The sequence below is a fragment of the Schistocerca cancellata genome, chromosome 1 (assembly GCF_023864275.1).
Source record: "Schistocerca cancellata isolate TAMUIC-IGC-003103 chromosome 1, iqSchCanc2.1, whole genome shotgun sequence".
In the NCBI taxonomy this organism is placed as follows: Eukaryota; Metazoa; Arthropoda; class Insecta; order Orthoptera; family Acrididae; genus Schistocerca; species Schistocerca cancellata.
This window is the reverse complement of record NC_064626.1, coordinates 1,139,276,574-1,139,298,817: the sequence shown is the minus strand read 5'-3', so window position 1 is coordinate 1,139,298,817 and position 22,244 is coordinate 1,139,276,574. Positions and strand designations below refer to the sequence as shown.

The window sequence follows — 22,244 nt, the reverse complement described above, 5'->3', positions numbered from 1 at the left end:
CTGTCTGTGTATGTGCGGTTGGATGTGGGTGTGTGTGCGAGTGTATACCTGTCCTTTTTTTCCCCCTAAGGTAAGTCTTTCCGCTCCCGGGATTGGAATGACTCTTTACCGTCTCCCTTAAAACCCACATCCTTTCGTCTTTCCCTCTCCTTCCCTCTTTCATGATGAAGCAACCGTTGGTTGCGAAAGCTTGATTTTGTGTGTATGTTTGTGTTTGTTTGTGTGTCTATCGACCTGCCAGCGCTTTTGTTTGGTAAGTCTCATCATCTTTCTTTTTAAATATATTTTTCCCACGTGGAACGTTTCCCTCTATTATATTCATATATATATATATATATATATATATATATATAATTATTGGGTTCAAATTAATGATGGTTATAATAGAAGGAAACATTCCACGAAGGAAAAATATACTTAAAAACAAAGATGATGTGACTTACCAAATGAAAGTGCTGGCAGGTCGTCAGACACACAAACGAACACAAACATACACACAAAATTCAAGCTTTCGCAACAAACTGTTGCCTCATCAGGAAAGAGGCAACAGTTTGTTGCGAAAGCTTGAATTTTGTGTGTATGTTTGTGTTCGTTTGTGTGTCTGTCGACCTGCCAGCACTTATATATATATATATATATATATATATATATATATATATATATATATATATATATATATATATATATATATATAATAGAGGGAAACGTTCCACGTGGGAAAAATATATTTAAAAAGAAAGATGATGAGACTTACCAAACAAAAGCGCTGGCAGGTCGATAGACACACAAACATACACACAAAATCTAGCTTTCGCAACCAATGGTTGCCTCGTCAGGAAAGAGGGAAGGAGAAGGAAAGACAAAAGGATTTGGGTTTTAAGGGAGAGGGTAAGGAGTCATTCCAATCCCGGGAGCGGAAAGACTTACCTTAGGGGGAAAAAAGGACAGGTATACACTCGCACACACACACAAATCCATCCTCATATACACAGACACAACTTAATTTGACTACATTCCATTATCCTTGTTTTGCTTTTGTTGATGTTCATCTTATATCCTCCTTTCAAGACACTGTCCGTTCCATTCAACTGCTCTTCCAATTCCTCTGCTGTCTCTGACAGAATTACAATGTCATCGGCGAACCTCAAAGTTTTTATTTCTTCTACATGGATTTTAATACCTACTCCGAACTTTTCTTTTGTTTCCTTTATTGCTTGCTCAATATACAGATTGAATAACATCGGGGATAGGCTACAACCCTGTCTCACTCCCTTCCCAACCACTGCTTCCCTTTCATACCCCTCGACTCTAATAACTGCCATCTGCTTTCTGTACAAATTGTAAATAGCCTTTTGCTCCCTGTATTTTACCCCTGCCACCTTCAGAATTTGAAAGAGAGTATTCCAATCAACATTGTCAAAAGCTTTCTGTAAATCTACAAATGCTAGAAATGTAGGTTTGCCTTTCCTTAATCTTTCTTCTAAGATAAGTCGTAAGGTCAGTATTGCCTCACGTGTTCCAGTATTTCTACGGAATCCAAACTGATCTTCCCCGAGGTCAGCTTCTACTAGTTTTTCCATTCGTCTGTAAAGAATTTGTGTTAGTATTTTGCAGCTGTGGCTTATTAAACTGATTGTTCGGTAATTTTCACATCTGTCAACACCTGCTTTCTTTGGGATTGGAATTATTATATTCTTCTTGAAGTCTGAGGGTATTTCGCCTGTTTCATACGTCTTGCTCACCAGATGGTAGAGTTTTGTCAGGACTGGCTCTCCCAAGGCCGTCAGTAGTTCCAATGGATTGTTGTCTACTCCGGGGGCCTTGTTTTGACTCAGGTCTTTCAGTGCTCTGTCAAACTCTTCACGCAGTATCGTATCTCCCATTTCATCTTCATCTACATTCTCTTCCATTTCCATAATATTGTCCTCAAGTACATCACCCTTGTATAGACCCTCTATATACTCCTTCCACCTTTCTGCTTTCCCTTCTTTGCTTAGAACTGGGTTTCCATCTGAGCTCTTGATGTTCATACAAGTGGTTCTCTTATCTCCAAAGGTCTCTTTAATTTTCCTGTAGGCAGTATCTATCTTACCCCTAGTGAGATAAGTCTCTACATCCATACATTTGTCCTCTAGCCATGCCTGCTTAGCCATTTTGTCCTTCCTGTCGATCTCATTTTTGAGACGTTTGTATTCCTTTTTGTCTGCTTCATTTACTGCATTTTTATATTTTCTTCTTTCATCAATTAAATTCAATATTTCTTCTGTTACCCAAGGGTTTCTACTAGCCCTCGTCTTTTTGCCTATTTGATCCTCTGCTGCCTTCACCATTTCATCCCTCAAAGCTACCCATTCTTCTTCTACTGTATTTCTTTCCCCCATTCCTGTCAATTGTTCCCTTATGCTCTCCCTAAAACTCTGTACAACCTCTGGTTCTTTCAGTTTATGCAGGTCCCATCTCCTTAATTTCCCACCTTTTTGCAGTTTCTCCAATTTCAAACTACAGGTCATAACCAATAGATTGTGGTCAGAGTCCACATCTGCCCCTGGAAATGTCTTTCAATTTAAAACCTGGTTCCTAAATCTCTGTCTTACCATTATATAATCTATCTGATACCTTTTAGTATCTCCAGGATTCTTCCATGTATACAACCTTCTTTTATGATTCTTGAACCAAGTGCTAGCTATGATTAAGTTATGCTCTGCGCAAAATTCTACCAGGCGGCTTCCTCTTTCATTTCTTAGCCCCAATCCATATTGACCTACTATGTTTCCTTCCCTCCCTTTTTCTACTCTCGCATTCCAGTCACCCATGACTATTAAATTTTCGTCTCCCTTCACTACCTGAATAATTTCTTTTATCTCATCATACATTTCATCAATCACTTCGTCATCTACAGAGCTAGTTGGCATATAAACTTGTACTACTGTAGTAGGCGTGGGCTTCGTGTCTATCTTCACCACAGTAATGCGTTAACTGTGCTGTTTGTAGTAGCTAACCTGTACTCCTAATTTTTTATTCATTATTAAACCTACTCCTGCATTACCCCTATTTGATTTTGTATTTATAACCCTGTGTTCACCTGACCAGAAGTCTTGTTCCTCCTGCCACCTAACTTCACTAATTCCCACTATATCTAACTTTAACCTATCCATTTCCCTTTTTAAATTTTCTAACCTACCTGTCCGATTAAGGGATCTGACATTCCACGCTCCAATACGTAGAATGACAGTTTTCTTTCTCTTGATAACGACGTCCTGTTGAGTAGTCACCGCCCAGAGATCCGAATGGGGGACTATTTTACCTCCGGAATATTTTACCCAAGAGGATGCCGTCATCATTTAATCATACAGTAAAGTATGACTTACCTTAGGGGGAAAAAAGGACAGGTATACACTCGCGCGCACACACACACATATCCGTCCACACATATACAGACACAAGCAGACATTTGTAAAGGCAAAGAGTTTGGGCAGGGATGACAGTCGTGACAGAAGTACAGAGGCAAAGATGTTGTTGAATGACAGGTGAGGTATGAGCGGCGGCAACTTGAAATTAGCGGAGGTTGAGGCCTGGTGGGTAATGGGAAGAGACGATATACTGAAGGGCAAGTTCCCATCTCCGGAGTTCTGATAGGTTGGTGTTAGTGGGAAGTATCCAGATAACCTGGACGGTGTAACACTGTGCCAAGATGTGCTGGCCGTGCACCAAGGCATGTTTAGCCACAGGGTGATCCTCATTACCAACAAACACTGTCTGCCTGTGTCCATTCATGCGAATGGACAGTTGGTTGCTGGTCATTCCCACATAGAACGCTTCACAGTGTAGGCAGGTCAGTTGGTAAATCACGTGGGTGCTTTCACACGTGGCTCTGCCTTTGATCGTGTACACCTTCTGGGTTACAGGACTGGAGTAGGTGGTGGTGGGATGGTGCATGGGACAGGTTTTACACCAGGGGCAGTTACAAGGGTAGGAGCCAGAGGGTAGCTGGTTATTTACTTCTGTACCAGGTTGGGAGGGTAGTTACAGGATGCAAAAGCTGTTTTCAGGTTGTTGGTGTAACGGTTCAGGGATTCTGGACTGGAGCAGATTCGTTTGCCATGAAGACCTAGGCTGTAGGGAAGGAACCGTTTGATATGGAATGGGTGGCAGCTGTCATAATGGAGGTACTGTTGCTTGTTGGTGGGTTTGATGTGGACGGATGTGTGAAGCTGGCCATTGGACAGATGGAGGTCAACATCAAGGAAAGTGGCATGGGATTTGGAGTGGGACCAAGTGAATCTGATGGAACCAAAGGAGTTGAGGTTGGAGAGCAATTCTGGAGTTCTTCTTCACTGTGAGTCCAGATCATGAAGATGTCATCAATAAATCTGTACCAAACTTTGGGTTGGCAGGCCTGGGTAACCAAGAAGGCTTCCTCTAAGCGACCCATAAATAGGTTGGCGTACGAGGGGGCCATCCTGGTACCCATGGCTGTTCACTTTAATTGTTGGTATGTCTGGCCTTCGAAAGTGAAGAAGTTGTGGGACAGGATGAAGCTGGCTAAGGTAATGAGGAAAGAAGTTTTATACAGGATGGCAGGTGATCGGCGTGAAAGGAAGTGCTCCATCGCAGCAAGGTCCTGGAGGTGCAGAATATTTGTGTATAAGGAAGTGGCATCAATGGTTACAAGGATGGTTTCCGGGGGTAACAGAATTGGGTAAGGATTCCAGGCGTTCGAGAAAGTGGTTGGTGTCTTTGATGAAGGATGGGAGACTGCATGTAATGGGTTGAAGGTGTTGATCTACATAGGCAGAGATACAGAGATACGTTCTGTGGGGGCTTGGTAACCAGCTACAATGGGGCGGCCTGGATGATTGGGTTTGTGAATTTTAGGAAGTAGGTAGAATGTAGGGGTGCGGGGTGTCGGTGGGGTCAGGAGGTTGATGGAGTCAGGTGAAAGGTTTTGTAGGGGGCCTAAGGTTCTGAGGATTCCTTGAATCTCCGCCTGGACATCAGGAATGGGATTACCTTGGCAAACTTTGTATGTAGTGTTGTCTGAAAGCTGACGCAGTCCCTCAGCCACATACTCCCGACGATCAAGTACCATGGTCGTGGAACCCTTGTCCGCCGGAAGAATGACGATGGATCGGTCAGCCTTCAGATCACAGATAGCCGTGGTCTGAGCAGTGGTGATGTTGGGAGTAGGATTAAGGTTTTTCAAGAAGGATTGAGAGGCTGGGCTGGAAGTGAGAAATTCCTGGAAGGTTTGGAGAGGGTGATTTTGAGGAAGAGGAGGTGGGTCCCACTCTGACGGAGGACGGAACTGTTCCAGGCAGGGTTCAATTTGGATAGTGTCTTGGGGAGTTGGATAATTAGGAGTAGGATTAGGATTATTTTTCTTTGTGGCAAAGTGATATTTCCAGCAGAGAGTACGAGTGTAGGACAGTAAATCTTTGACAAGGGCTGTTTGGTTGAATCTGGGAGTAGGGCTGAATGTGAGGCCTTTGGATAGGACAGAGGTTTCGGTTTGGGAGAGAGGTTTGGAGGAAAGGTTAACTACTGAATTAGGGTGTTGTGGTTCCAGATTGTGTTGATTAGAATTTTGAGGTTTTGGGGGGAGTGGAGCTGGAAGTTGGAGTTGAGTAGATGGGAGAGACTGGGTCTGTGTGCAATGCGAGGAGGTTGAAGTTTGCTAGAAAGGTTGTAGAGGGTGAGTGAGTTGCCTTTCCGGAGGTGGGAAACCAGGAGATTGGATAGTTTTTTGAGGTGGAGGGTGGCATACTGTTCTAATTTGCGGTTGGCCTGTAGGAGGATGCTCTGAACAGTTGGTGTGGATGTGGGAATGGAAAGATTGAGGACTTTTATTAAGGATAGGAGTTGACGGGTGTGTTCATTGGCTGAGTTGATGTGTAGGTGAAGGATTAGGTGGGTGAGGGCTATGGATTGTTCAGTTTGGAACTGGTATAGGGGTTGATGGAAGGAAGGGTTACAGTCAGAGATGGGAACTTTAAGTGAGAGGCCTTTGGGGGTAATGCCAAATGTCAGACAAGCCTGAGTAAATAAAATATGGGAGCGTATTCTGGCTAGGGCGAAGGCATGTTTGCGGAGAGAATGTAAATAAAACTTAATGGGGTCATTGTGGGGATGTTGTGAGGGTGACATGGTATTAGAAGGTGGAAAGTGTAACATGAAGCTAAAATGAAAGTAAAAATAAAAATAAATGGGAGAGATAAAGGTGAACTAGAAAGAAAATGGAGATCTGGTGTGAAAAAAGTCGAAAAGGTGTTGGTTAAAGATGAGCTATGTTGATCCTGTGGTGAATTTGGGTTGGTAACAAACGATGTGCACAAAGGTTAGGTGATTGTGTTGTCACCAAAACACGTTAAAGGGTGGAGAAATTTGGGAAAATTTCGAAAAAACTGCGTGTAAATGTATTAAAAGGTGTGGTTTTGTGTTGGCAGATTATGAAAATGAGGCTAACAATTGTCTGATGAAGAAATAATGACGTAAAAACCTGTGGGAAGTGGCTAAAAATGATAAGTGATGTGGGAAAAACTGAAATGCAAATAAAGCGAAAATTGTTAGAACTAGCCGAAATGGTTGTTTAATAGGTGAAAGGAACTGTTTGTGAACTGGGAACCGTGGATTTTATAGCAGTGGTAGTGTTGAAAGCGGAAAGGAAAAAAAAAATTTTTTTGTTATTGTTTGGAAGTGGGTTACGTATCATTGAGTATATATAGGCAGGATAAAATTCTATGTTAGATTATGGTAAAAAGGAGAAGGAGAATACAAAGTGAAACTACTTGCAAAAACAGAAAGAGAAAGTAAGATGACAGAAAACTTTTCGAAATGCAACAGTGACAATGACAAACATAATTGTTGGGTTCAAATGTAAAAACAAAGATGATGTGACTTACCAAACGAAAGCGCTGGCACGTCGATAGACACACAAACAAACACAAACATACACACAAAATTCAAGCTTTCACAACAAACGCTTGCTTCGTCAGGAAAGAGGGAAGGAGAGGGAAAGACAAAAGGATTTGGGTTTTAAGGGAGAGGGTAAGGAGTCATTCCAATCCCGGGAGCGGAAAGACTTACCTTAGGGGGAAAAAACGACAGGTATACACTCGCACACATACACATATCCATCCGCACATACACAGACACAAGCAGATCTTTGTAAAAATGATGTGACTTACCAAACGAAAGTGCAGGCAGGTCGATAGACACACAAACAAACACAAACATACACACAAAATTCAAGCTTTTGCAACAAACGGTTGCTTCATCAGGAAAGAGGGAAGGAGAGGGAAAGACGAAAGGATGTGGGTTTTAAGGGAGAGGGTAAGGAGTCATTCCAATCCCGGGAGTGGAAAGACTTACCTTAGGGGGAAAAAAAAGACAGGTATACACTTGCATACACACACACATATCCATCTGCACATACACAGACACAAGCAGATCTTTGTAAAGATGATGTGACTTACCAAACAAAAGTGCTGGCAGGTCGATAGACACACAAACAAACACAAACATACACACAAAATTCAAGCTTTTGCAACAAATGGTTGCTTCATCAGGAAAGAGGGAAGGAGAGGGAAAGACGAAAGGATGTGGGTTTTAAGGGAGAGGGTAAGGAGTCATTCCAATCCTGGGAGCGGAAAGACTTACCCTAGGGGGAAAAAAGGACAGGGATACACTCGCACACACACACATCCATCCGCACATACACAGACACAAGTTTGTTGTGTCTGCTTGTGTCTGTGTATTTGCAGATGGATATGTGTGGGTGTGCGAGTGTATACCTGTCTTTTTTTTCCCCCTAAGGTAAGTCTTTCCACTCCCGGGATTGGAATGACTCCTTACCCTCTCCCTTAAAACCCACATCCTTTCGTCTTTCCCTCTCCTTCCCTCTTTCCTGATGAAGCAACCATTGGTTGCGAAAGCTTGAATTTTGTGTGTATGTTTGTGTTTGTTTGTGTGTCTATCAACCTGCCAGCACTTTTGTTTGGTAAGTCATATCATCTTTGTTTTTAGATATATTTTTTAGATATATTTTTTCCACATGGAATGTTTCCCTCTATTTTATATATATATATATATATATATATATTTCACTGAAGCATAATTCACACACACATGACCACTGCCCTGGTTGATGAGGCTGGACTGTATAGAACAACTGTGTCTGATGGTAAAGCAGTCTGTGGGTGGTGGGGTTAAGGAGGAGGCTGGGGAGGGGAGGGGGAGGAGCAGGGACAGCAGGGTAGGAGTGGGGAAGGGAGGGGGTGGGGGCAGGTGAGCGGAAAAGGAGACAAGCAGAGGAGGAAAAAAAAAGAATGATGGGTGCGTTGGTGGAATAGAAGGCTGTGTAGTGCTGGAGTGGGACCAGGGAAGAGAACAGGTGGGTAAAGGACAGGGACTCTTGAAGCTTGAGGCCAGGAGAGTTATGAGAATGTAGGACAGGGAGTGTTCTGACCTGTGCAATTCAGAAAAGCTGGTGTTCATAGGAAGGATCCAGATGGCCCAGGCTGCTGTGAAACAGTCAGCAACTGGGTGGTCCAGCTGTCGCCTGGTTCCACTTTGTTGACGGTCATTCATGCGGAGAGACAGCTTATTGGTTGTCATGCCCACATAGAAAGCAGCTCAATCATTGCAGCTTAATGTGTGGAACACATGGCTGCTTTCACAGGTAGCCCTGCCTCTGATGGGGACACATACATGTGACCAGACTGGAGTAGGTGGTGGTGGTAGAATCATGTGACAGGTCACATCTAGGTCTGCTGCAGGGATATGAGCCATGAGGCAAGGGGTTGGGGGCAGATGTGGAGTATGGATGGACAAGGATGTTGCATGGGTTCAGTAGGTGGTGAAATACCACTGTGGGAGGAGTGTGGAAGATAGTGGGGAGTATATTTCTCATTTCAGCCCAGAATGAGAGATAGTCAAATCCGTGGTGAAGAATGTTATTCCGTTGCTCCAGTGCTGGATGGTACAGCATCATGAGAGGAGTGTTCCTTTGTGGACAGATCGTGTGTTTGTGGGAGATGTTAGGTGAATGGAGAGAGAAGACATAAGAGATCTGTTTCTATACAAGGTCGGGAAGGTAATTTCTGTCTGTGAAGGCCTCAGTGAGACCCTTGGTATATTTGGAGGAGGACAGCTTGTCTCTACAGATGTGACAGCCACAGGTACCTAGGTTGCACAAAAGATTAAATTACTCCTGAGACCCAGAGGTGGCTCAAATCCAAAGTGGAAAGCTCCGAGATATTTAGTTTCTACTAGGAAATTGGAATTTTGTGGTACGTTCTTATGGGACAAACTGCTGAGGGCATTGGTCCCTAAGCTCACACACTACTTAGTCTAACTTAAATTAACTTACGCTAAGGACAACACACACATCCATGCCCAAGGGAGGACTCAAACGTCCGACGGGTGCGGCCGCCTGGACCGTGACAAGATGCCTTAGACCGCGCGACTACCCCATGAGGCATTTCTACTAGAAATAACAGATAAGCAGTTGTTACCATCTCACTTTGACATTGAACTGATATCACTTAGTTCCAATAAGATGGACATATAAAAAGTATGGGCAAAGTTTAAGCAGATTGTAAATCATGGTCTGGAGAATTATGTGCCAATTAAGTGGATTAAGGATGGAATAGATCCATGATGGTTTAATAATGAAATTTGGAAATTGCTGAGGAAGCAAAGTCTGTTGCCAGAATGAAATTTTCACTCTGCAGCGGAGTGTGCGCTGATATGAAACTTCCTGGCAGATTAAAGCTGTGTGCTGGACTGAGACTCAAACTCGGGTCCTTTGCCTTTCACAGTCAAGTGCTTTGCCATCTGAACTGCTCAATCACAACTCATGACCCATCCTCACAGCTTTACTTCCACCATTACCTTGTCTCCTACCTTCCAAGCTTCACAGAATCTCCCCTGCGATGCTTCAGAACTAGCACTCCTGGAAGAAAGGATATTGCAGAGAGATGAAGTTTGGAAGGTAGGAGACGAGGTACTGGAAGAAGTAAAGCTGTGAGGATGGGGCATGAGTCGTGCTTGAGTAGCTCAGATGGTAGAGCACTTGCCCACAAAAGGCAAAAGTTCTGAGTTCAAGATTCAGTCCGGGACATAGTTTTAATCTGCCAGGAAGTTTCAGAATCTGTTGCACTCTTGGTTCAAAAGGGAATGCACTCATGATGACAAGCAATGTGCAAAGCATACAACTACTACCACCATCATACCTTAGCAAAGAATATGGCAGAGAACCTGAGAAAATTCTGGTCCTGTGTAAAATCACTAAGTGGGTCTAAGTCTTCCGTTCAGTCACTTGTTGACCAGTCTGGTGTGGCAGTTGAAGACACAGCCAAAGTTTTAAGTTTTGCATTCAAGAAATCGTAGGTCTGGATGGAATCCCAGTTCAGTTTTACCTTACCTAGCTTGCATTTATCATGAATTTCTTACCCTGCGCAAAGTCCAAGCAATTGGAAAAAAGTGCTTGTGACTCCTCTATATAAGAAGGCTAAAGGAATGGACCTGCAAAATTATAGACCAGTATCTCTAACAATGGCTTGCTGCAGAATTCTTGAACATATTCTGAGTTTGAATATAATAACTTTTCTTGATACCAAGAAGTTTATTTCCATGAATCAACGTGGTTTTTGAAAGCATCACTTGTGTGAAAATCAGTTTACCCCTTTTCTCACATGATATACTGCAAACTATGGATGAAGGGCAACAGGGAGATTCCATATTTCTAGATTTCTGGAAAGCATTTGACATGGTCCCCACTGCAGGTTGTTAACGAAGGTGCAAGAATGTGGAATAGGTTAATGGATATGTGAGTGGCTCGAAGACTTCTTAAGTTGCAGAACCCAGTATGTTGTCCTCAATGGCAATTGTTCATCAGAGACGAGGGTATTGTCAAGAGTGCCCCAGGAAAGTGTGATAGAACTGCTGTTGTTCTTCATGTACATAAATGATTTGGGGACTGGATGGGTAGCATCTGTGGTTGTATGCTGGGGTGTACAGTAAAGAGTTAAAAGTTGAGTCACTGTAGGAGGTTACAAGATGACATAGACAAAATTCCTAGTTGGTGTGATGAATGGCAGCAAGATCTAAATGTAGAAAAATCTAAGTTAAAGCAGCTGAGTAGGAAAAACAAACCCATAATGTCCAGGTACAGCATTAGTAGTCTCATGCTTGACACAGTCACATCATTTAAATATCTGGGCATAAGAATGCAAAGCAGTATGAAATTGAATGAGCATGTTAGCACATGGCAGGTAGGATGAATGCTTGACTTCGTTTCATTGGGAGAATTAAGTGTGGTTTACCTGTAAAGGAGACCACATATAGGATGCTAGTGCAAAATATTCTTTTTACTACTTGAATGTTTGTGAACCATACAAGGTCTGATTAAAGGAAGACATTGAAGCAATTCAGAGGTAGGTTCGAACAACATGCAAGTGTTACGGAGCTGCTTCAAGAACTAAAATGGGAATCCCCAGAGGGAAGGTGACAATTCTTTTTGAGGAATGCTACTGAGAAAATTTAGAGAGCCATGAAATGAAATGATTAACAGTCATACAGGGTACCCTCTGCCACACACTGTATGGTGGCAGAGTATCTGTGTAGATGTAGGGTAGGTCTACAGACTTTGTGAAATTGGTGGCAGCTGTTGATGTGCAGATATTGCTGGTAGTTGGCAGGCTTGACATTCACTGACATACTGATTTAGCTATCCTTGAGAGATGGAGGTCAACATCAGGAAAGGTGGCTTGTTGGGTTGAGGAGCAGATGGGGGAGAAAGTGTTGAGGATCTGGAGAAATGCTGGCAGGATGTCCTCACCTGCAGCCCAGATCACGAAGATATCCATTAATGAATCTGAACGAGGTAAGATTTTTGGGATTCTAGGTGGTTAGGAACAATTTGTCTAGACTGCCCAAGAATATGTTGGCATAGGATGGGGACATGCAGATGCCCATTACTGAACCACATATTTGTTTGTAGCTGAAACCTTTCAAAGGAGAAGTAAGGTGAAGACATAGTTTGTCGTGGAGACCAGAAAGGAGGCTGAAGGTCTGGAGACATTCAGATGTTGGGAAAGGAAGAGAAGCTGTGGAGAGTCGGTGGAGGACATGGTTGATGTCTTTTTATGTAGGTGGGTAGATTATGGGTAATAGGCTGAAAGTTGGTCCTTGGGAGTAGTGTTTATCTCATTGAGGACACAGTAATGGGCTACAATGGTGTGTCCTGGGTGGTTGGGTTTATGGACTTTACAAAGCATGTAGAAAACAGGAGTGTGGTGAGTGGTAGGACGGATTAGAGCAATGGATTCTGGGGAGAGGTTCTGGGATGGACCAAAGGATTTGAGGAGAGACTGGAGATCAGGTTGAATTTCTGGAATGGGGTCACTGTGGCAGGGTTTGTAGGTGGATCCTTCTGGCAGGCAATCACTGCTCTTCAAAACCCCAGTGGTAAAGCCTTTGTCAGTAGGTAGGATTATAAGGTCAGGATCATATTTGAGTGGTGGATTACAGTTCTTTCTGTGGATGTGAGATTGGTTTCCATGTTGAGAATATCTGGGGAACAATGGTGAAGCAAGGTTTGAGGTTCAGAAATTCTAGAATGTTGAAATGTTAACAGGAGGGATGGTGATTTGGATGCAGTGGGGGTGGATCACGTTTGGATGGAGGTGTGAACTGATTCAGGCAGTGTCAACATTGGCTTTGGGTTGAGTTTGATTGGTAGGGTTTGTGGTGAAAAAGTGTTTCCACTGTAGGGACTGGGAGAAAGAGTAGAGGTGTTTCAAAAGGGAAGTATGATTGATTGAATCTGGAAGTGGGGCAAAAGGTGATGCCTTTGGGAAGCAATGATACTTCTTCGGGACTAAAGCTTGTATGTATTGCAGTCTTCATGTTGTACCTGTCTACAACTCAACATCTCCACTATATGATGAGTAGCAATCTATCCTTTCCATAATTTGTCAAAATTCATTAACATTTTGTACAAAAGTAATTGTTAGAAATTCTTTTTTGAAAGTATTTCTCTGTAAGTGAATGATAATACAGTTGAGACAACAAAAGGAGTTTTTGAAATATGACACTACAGACAAATGTTGAAGATTAGATGAGTATATCAGATAACAGTTGAGAAGCTACTGAATTGAATTGCAGAGAAAAGAAATTTGACATAATTTGACAAAAAGAATGGACCAGTTTACAGAACACATCCTGTGATATCAAGCAATAGTCAGTTTGATAATGGAGGGAACTGTGACTTACTTTTAGTAAATACGTTCAAATGGGTTTAGATTGCAGTAGTTCTGCAGACAGGGTGGAGCTTGAACTAGACAGAGTAGTGTTGAGAGCCACATAAAACCAGTCTTCAGACTGAAGACTACAAGAGTGGCATTTAAATAAGCAGAAGTATTGCAATGTGAACAGTAACATCACAAGTACTATTAGCGGCTGAAATGCTGGTATAAAAAAATTCACAGGTGGTCTTCCAATAGCAACACATCAATAAGCAGATATGCCATGAGCATCTAAAGGAAATCAGTATGTAAGCCATCTACTCTGTAGGGGCTGTATGAGTTACAGCCATGAACGAATTTTGTGTGTTCATGAATTTTGACTGACATCAACAGTGACTGGGGCCAGGGATTCTACAGGAACAAATCTTCATAATTCAGTAAAACAATTGTTGGGGGGTGGGTAGTAGGGGTAAGCTCCTCAGCCTCAGTGTCTCTTAAGACAACCCCACAGCCCCTTCCCTCTCGACCACCACATTCCAACCAATCACTCCTATATCATACTCTATACGCCAGTCTCACAATTCACTTCTTTTTTGTGTTCCATGATAGCTAATCTGTTGGAACAGCCTCTTTATTTTTACATCTTTTACCCCCTTCCTAGACCCTCAATCTTCCCCCATCCTTTCTGTCCTCGATTTGCCTCTCTCTGTGTAGGTGTGCACCTCCTCCCCTGCATGTGAATACATATTCTAGCTGGCATAATTTTTCTCCTCCTTCATCTCCACCATTTCTCCACCAGAAATTATTGCCACTGTGTATATTTTGTGACTAAGCTAAGGATTTTGGCTACCCTCATGCAAACATTAAGATACCAGATGTTACGGGAAATATGAATGTACCATAATTAGCCCCAGTGTTTGAGATTATTAAACTTGAAAACATTAGTTTATTAGTGGCATGTTTTGAGCCACTAGTAGTCACTGTCAGGCATCAAGGTGTACTAACTGCTGAGTAGTGCAATTTCCTTTTCACTGAACTGAACATAGTGATGTTTAAGACTCCTAACAGTGTTAGGGGATTTATCCTTACTGGTATTTATTATAATTCAGTCTTATGAAAAAAGAACCTGTCAATATGGCTAATGATTATTCTGAATCAGCAAAACAAGGTGTTAAATGTATCCATGCACACAAAAACATTGCAATTAGGTTAATTGCAATCTGCCAAAATAACAAATTCAACAAACTGTGCTCTCAGCCAAAAATTTGATCCCTATATTTAAAAAAAATGGACAAGCAGCAGTAGCTCCTTCTCAGCAACTAATGCCAAAAACAAAGCTGATAAAATTTGGTTAACACTTTGAGGACTGAATGCAAGTGTAGATGCTCAACCGGCTGGTACTGAATGATTTCACAGTTTTTCTGAATTTTCTACAGCAGATTCTATACCACAGAAAATAGATTGCTCTTTTGCATTTAAAAACTACATCCATTCCCTTCAGAGTGCTGCAAAGAAATAAACATTTACGTTAGTGACAAGGGTTGTATATTAATTTGAGAGTATGCTGATTTCACAGTGACAAAAAAAATTTTTTTAGGTTTTAGGACCTCTAAGGGACATAGGATTGAAGTTGTTAGTTTTAAATCAATAACTGTTGAAATATGAACTTGTATTTTATTAATGATCACACAGTTACATTGGATTTTGTATGAAATATTTCGAAACATTTTGGAAAACAAAGCCCTACGTCACAGGTTTCACAATAATATCGCATGTCTTTCCTTGAAACTTTACCATATCTGGCCTTTCTTGTTTCTGCGCATACTTTGCACCTTCTCTGAGGCCACTTAGACAATTTTGTGGGTGGAATTAATTTTGGAAAATGTCTTCACTTAGTCTGTTGATGGGTGAACTATTCTCAGAACTGCATGAGTCTAAAAGGCCACCTTTGTGAACCAAGTTCTCTGCTAATTCTGTAAAGTATTCAATCAGACGTTTGCTTGTATTTCGCGACGTTTTGTACAAAATGTATGAATTTACAGTCATGAGCATGAAAATGTGAAAGAAAACTTTTTTCCACCACTATTTGTTTTTGTTCAAAAGGATAGTACACCATCAGCTGGTCGCTATGATCCACACCAGATTTTTTACTATTATAGTCCAAAACACAGCCTGGCTTAATTTTTTCCACCATTCCAAATTTAGTTTTTACACTGACATTTGTTGCCATCATTTTATGCTTTGTTGTCAAAAGAAAAATGCCTCTGTTGTCCTTCCATTTTACAAACAGTAAGTGATCTCGTCTGCAAAACGAAAGTTCATTTTGTTTTCCATTTCTGGCCAACAAGATCCCTAAGTAGTCCTTTTCTATTTTTCTGCACAGTACCAACTGCCTTAGTTCTTTTCCCCCGCAAATAATCCAGTAAATCAGGGCTGGTGTAAAATCGGTCCATGTATAATGTGTGACTTTTATTAAAAACTAATGACACAATCTGTCTACAATGTGTAAAATGCTGTTATCGGCATTAGACTGTTTCCCAGAATAAATTTCACAGTTCAGGACGTACCCACTTTCACTTTCACATAGCATAAAAAATTTTACACCATATTTATTAGGCTTATATTTCATATACACTCTAAAACTCAGTCTACCATGAAAAGGGCAAATTTCTTCATCTATAGTAATATTTTTGCCTGGCTTGTAAGGCTTTCCACTTTGGGTCTCGCATCTGTCAAATATAGGTCTTACCTTATGAATAGGATTGTGACATACCTGGTTTATAGGAATATATGTTGCATTATCTACGAGATGTAACATTCGTAGAATTGACAAAAATCTCTCTCTTGGCAGACACTTTGCCGCAAATGAGGACTGCAACACGGGATTTGTTGACCAGTAGTCAGACAGTTTTGGTTTCTTGACTAGGCACATATGCAAAATAATACCAAAAAATTTATACAGTTCACTGAGTTTCACTGTTGTCCACTTACGCCACACTGACTGAGGCTTCAGTTTTCCTGTAGCACTTAGTGTCTCTATTGTCATTCTAGCATAGCAGTTTGTCTCTCGTTTGATCAGTCTCACCAGTTCTTCATCAAAAAAGTACGTGAAACAATCAAAAACTGAAGAATGTTGGTCAATCCCATCTTGAATTCCACAAGATTAAGAAAAAACAGGAAGCTGGGGAGTGATTGTATTGTCATCTGTCCACTGGCCAGAAGAATATGGCAAATTGCAATGACCAATTGTGTTTGTTGTGACAACGATGTCAACAGCCTCATCTTCAGGTCTTCCTTATGGTTCACCATCTGAGGGATCATTTTCATCTATAAGAAAATTCGTAAAAATTATCTTTTTTCTGACCAGGAATCAAACCACAGAATTATGGAAAATTTGGACAAAAAATAGCTTACCATCACTAATGTCAAAATCTGCAATTTCTTCATCTAATTCTGAACCACTATTGTTCAATAAAAACTCTATTTCTTCATCTCGCAAGGCCATGATGAAACTAAAGCGCAAAGCTATCAGCCGACAACAATCTAAAGTTTCGAACTGCCGCACGCCTGTTGTAAGTCGAGCGTGAGTGCGGCAAAGTAAAAGACTCAAAATATACTCCTGTACCACCTCCAACAGTGACATATGCTGCCATCTATAATTTTTTCTTGGTACTAGGATAAACAGAGAGTACTTTTAAACCTACAGAATATGAAAGTCATGCACTGGGAGTCATTAACATTGCTGACAATCGGCCGACGTAGGAGCTACGTCGATCGTCTTTTTGGGGTACTGTCGGACCAATGTAGGAGCAACGTCGCTCGTCTCAAAAGTGTTAAAGAGTGAAATAAAACAGCTGTATAAAAATAAATGCCAACTGAACCAAAAAGCAAACAAACAACAGCTTGAGCTAAAGGATATAGCTCACTCAGCCCAGATATCAATCCTCCAAGATATTGTAGATGATGCTATTAAACAAACATATCATCAGGTATGTGACAGACACCAGAAAAAACTTACTGCGCTATGAAATATCACCAAACCGAACGCGAAATGTCAAAAAGGACCTCTCCCTTGCATGTTTTATGATAGTCTTAAACTTCACCAACACTCAATTCAGTGAAATACCTGCCAGGTTAGCCGAGAGTGCTAATGCACTGCTTCCTGGACTGGGGTAGGCGCGCCAGCCCTGGATCGAATCCGCCCAGCGGATTCAACAAAGGCAGTGTGCTGGCCAGCCTGGATGTGGTTTTTAGGCGGTTTTCCACATCCCAATAGGGGAATACTGGGTTGGTCCCCATGTCCCACCATAATTACATGACTCGCAGACATCTTAACACTTCTGCACTATTGCATGAATTACATTGTATGCAGACAACTGGGGTACTCTAATTCCACCCTGGGAGGGTACGGGGTGGTGACAGGGAGGGCATCAGGCCCACCCTTAAATTAACCTTGCCAAATCTGACCCTAACCATGCCGACCGTGCGAAACCATTGGACAAAGGCACAAGCAAAAGAAAAAACACTCAATTCAGTAAAAAGGAAATTTCACTACTCAGTTATCTGATTGCCTTGTTGCTTCATAATGAGTACTAGGGGCTCAAAAGGCATTGAAATTATAAGAGTGTTATAAGATGAATAATATTAAACAATGTGGGACATAGTCATGGGAAACTAATCAGACAATATGGCCAATGATTATAACATATTACAGAATGGTTTTAATTTATCTGTGTGACAGAAAGCAGTGTACATTTTTGTCATAACTTATTGTCCTTGGAAGCAGGCCACAGAACTCAATTGAATGATAAAAAATAAAGCTTTATTATAAATATATTCAAAAGTACTGGTAGAATGTAAATAATTTAGTAGACCACTCACCAAATAGGAGAAGCATGGAGTCATTGACAAGCACACACAAAAGAGAGAGAGAACATTTCCTAGCTTTTGGAATCAATCCTTTCTTGGAATTGTACTCTAGCTTGAGAATGGATTTATTCCAAAAACTAGGAAGCTTTATTTCTCTTTTGTGTGTGCCTGTCAACAACTCAGTGGTTCCACCATTCAGTAAGTTGTCTCTTTTACTCCTAAATTGATTACATGAAGTTTAATTATATATGAATATTATGGAAAGGACAGTTGCTACTCACCATATACTGGAGATGCTCAGTTTCAGGTAGGCACAGCAAAGAGACTGTCATAACATGAGCTTTCGGCCAACAAGGCCAAAAGATCATTTTCTGACAGTCTTTTGTTGTGCCCATCTGTCACTCAGCATCTCCACTATATGCCGAGCAGCAACTATCCTTTTCATAATACTGTTACATTGCATCCTGGATTTTCCATTGTTAATTATATAATACATTGTTAGGAAGATGCATACATACAATATTTGGGCTCAGTTATAAAGTGATGGGTCGTAATGAAGAAAAAATTAATAACTTACACGGAGATCTATGGTAACACTTTTGGACAACTGGTCATCTTCACCATTTTCAAAAAGATGTTCTAGTCGTAAGAGTATTGTGTTATTGCTCCATGGCTCCAGTGTCAATATCTTTATATTTCTTGGCAATGGCTGCTTCACTCCTGAAAACTGAATAAGAAAATAGTCACACTATCAGAAGAGAGATGAATGTTGCAATATATACAGTGCTCTAAAGAAAGAGGTTAGCCTTACTTCTGTCTGATGTTTCCGTGCCCATTTTTCAAAGGAACTGTAGCTGTTCTTTGCTAGAAACACCAATGGCGACATTCCCCTCCTCTGTGCTATATCTTTCTCCACTGCAGCCTTCCCAGATTTGTTACCAACTGCTAAGACCACATAATGCTTCCCCCTAGCTATAAGGCCTTTCCCATATTGTTGTTCATTCAAGGCTTCACCCACTCCAAGGCCATCATCATGTAATGTACGACGATGAATCTGTAAAAATATGAGACTTATGTCAACCTTGATTATCTCCTCATAAAGAATTTATGAAAGAAGCAGTACATCTAATCTAACCTCTCCAATCATTTATTGTGAAAATAAAATGAAAGTGCAACAGTTATTAATGATTCCATTTTGGATTATACCAATGACTCTTACACTCAACAACATGATGGTATCTTTTTCTTCCAGCTTTGAGATAAGTGCTAGTTTCACTTGGTGCATAATGTGTTTCATAGTAAATTGACACTTGTGAGCTACACTTATGCTTTTTACAAATTTGTGCAGAAATATCTAGTTCAAAAATCATTTACCCTTAATTACAGTGTAGATATTGTAATTAGTGAAATATATCCATCTACTTCCATATGTTACCTAGTTTTTCTAAGGATGCGTTATAAAGTCTGCTATTTTCAAGTTTGTTCATTAGCATAATGTCAACTAAACGCAAGGAATGCAAAATCAGACATGCTGAACCACATTTTCGAATGTTCCTTTACAAAGGATGATCCAAGAATACTGCCCCAGTTTAATTGTCACACTACTGCAAAAATGCATGATATAAGACATGTCAATGGCATTGAGATACAACTGAAATAGCTAAAATTTAATGAAGCCTCGAGGTCCATTGGGATCCCTGTCAGGTTCCACACATGGTGTCCAGTGGTTGGCAGAAGAACAGTTTGTACTTATCTGCTAGAAGGGTAACAGATTTGATCCACAAAGCTATCATCATTATCATCTAATATCACTTTCATACATCTGTTGTACTATCATATGGAGTATCAAATGAAATTTTGGCTGAATTGAGGGTTTCTTGGTATTGTGGATGCAGCAAGTTTTCTGGGACAGAGATTCATCCACAGATGTAGAAGAAACTACAGGCATACCCCCAGGGAAATGTGTTGAGACCCTTCTGTTTATGTTATATATTAATGGCTTGACTGATAACTAAAACCTCAGGTATTTATGTGAGACACAGTTGCATGAAAATGCTGAAAGTTCTCAGCAGTGATCTAAATTTTGTATTGAGCCCAAAAGGGCTACATGTGGCAGATGACAACAGTTCTGTGGGACACGTATGGCTTCACTACCATCAGAAGAAGCAGAATGAATCTGCAGGATGGTTATCAAAGCACTTGCAGCTATGTTCAGCATATCAAAGAAAGAACTTGAAAATCATTGGACGGATAATGGAGTTCTATCATTACCAATCAGTAAGTCCGGCATTACATTTCTAATGTCAAATAGAGATGGTAACTGTTGTGACAGTGCCACGACATTTAACAGTGCCGCCACGACAGTACGCGCAAATGGCGATAGAGGCGCTTCGCAACTCGGCTGAGTGCGGGAGCGCCACCTATCTACGAATGGCGCTGGCCGCATGTCACGGCACGGCAGTCGAATAAGAGATACTGAGTTGTTATCATGTAACCAGCTATTGTTTCTAAGTGAGTGTGTTTGAATATCCACACAATTATTGGTGATTAAAGGTTATAACACTTTTTGGTGACGAGGTCGGATATTTTCACTGCGTTGTGGATTTGTGTGTTCGTGACGGGGCAGACATGGAACAGCTTATGCAAGCGCTCATTGAACAACAAACACAGCTGACGGCTGCTATTCAGGTGTCGTCGACGTCGCTTACTCATCGTCTGTCTTCCTCTTCTCTGCCTCCATTCCCTCCTTACGACGAGGCCGCTGAAGACTGGGAGGATTATGAGAAGCATTTGTGGCCACACTTCTTGGGTTTTGGCGTTGTCGTTGCTCGTATGTGTAAGTCGTTATTTCTATCTTGGATTTCCCCATGGATCTATCAGCTGCTATCTCAGTTAGCCCCTCTGCGGGAACCTGCCTCTCTGTCCTTCCAAGAAATGTGTGACTTATTGTCTAACTATTACTGAAAAAACACCCACGTTGTTGCCGCCCGCCTGGCGTTCTACTGGTGTAGTAAACAGCCCCATCAATCTTACCGGGCTTGGGCGGTGGAACTACACGGTCTGAGTAGGAAATGTCAGTTTGTCATGGACACTCATCATGAGTCTTATGCTGATTCAATGGTTAGGGGTGCTATTCTATGGCTTGCTCCTGATAAAGAAGTTTGGCAATGTGCCCTACAATGGCCAAACCCGTCGTTGTCGGAAGTTCTAAGCATCGCTCAATCCTTTGAAGTGTTTCACGCTGCTGGCGTGCAAATAGACGCGTGGTGTGATGTAGGCGCTGTACAGTCAACTTTCGACACGGACAATTTGCCCGTTTCACAGGAGAACGAAGATGTGGCGACGGTTCACTTGCGTAAACAATGTCACGTTGGGCCGTAACGCTCGCAGCGAAAACAGCAACCACAGAAGCAGGTTCATTCCGCACTTCCTTCTTGTCCACGTTGTTTCGTACAGCATGACAGGGCCACATGTCCGAAACGTTGGGCCACGTGTAATTCATGTAGGAAAAAAGGCCACATTGCTTCTGTGTGTCAGTCCCCTAAAGTTCCTGTTGATGAGGATGAGGCATCGGACATGGATGTTAACTGTGTGCTTTCTCAAACAAATAAGTTGTTTGTTACTGTTCGTGTTCTGGATAAAGACATTCGCATGCAAGTGGACACTGGCTCTGCAGTAACTCTCATTAATTCTCGCACGTATTTGGAGTTGGGCTCCCCTCCCTTGTCTCCAGTTACGCGAAATCTGAGAACTTATAATAAACAGAAAATTCCTATCATTGGCCAGTTTGATGCTTCCACTGCCTACAAGTCTGTTGTTAGGCCCCTCACATTTTATGTGGTGGATCATGCGGGCACTGAAAACCTGTTCAGTTATGATGCTTTCCAGTTGTTCGGGTTCTCCATTGATGATGATGTGCACCTCATCTCTGAGGATATTCCGTATCAACAGCTGGATGGATTGTGTTCTGAATTTTCGTCCGTGTTCTCTGCTGGTCTGGGTCGTGCCAAGGATTTTGAAGCCCACATTACTCTTAAACCTACAGCTCGCCCTAAGTTTTTCCAGGCATGCCCTATTCCAGTGGTGTTGCGTGCACCTGTCAAGGCTGAGATAGACAGGTTAACAGCT

General features: G+C 41.6%; 1 protein-coding gene across 1 annotated transcript in view; it reads right to left on the bottom strand.

The window, feature by feature from the left end:
• The window catches only part of LOC126092842 (lysosomal alpha-mannosidase-like), a 324,038-nt gene that overhangs the window by 18,227 nt on the left and 283,567 nt on the right, over positions 1-22,244 (bottom strand). Inside the window, exons 16-17 of the mRNA XM_049908575.1 lie at positions 18,928-19,170; positions 18,694-18,843 (exon numbers count right to left, since the gene is read on the bottom strand). Coding sequence (XP_049764532.1) covers positions 18,694-18,843; positions 18,928-19,170 — 393 coding nt within the window. The remainder of the gene's footprint in view (positions 1-18,693; positions 18,844-18,927; positions 19,171-22,244) is intronic.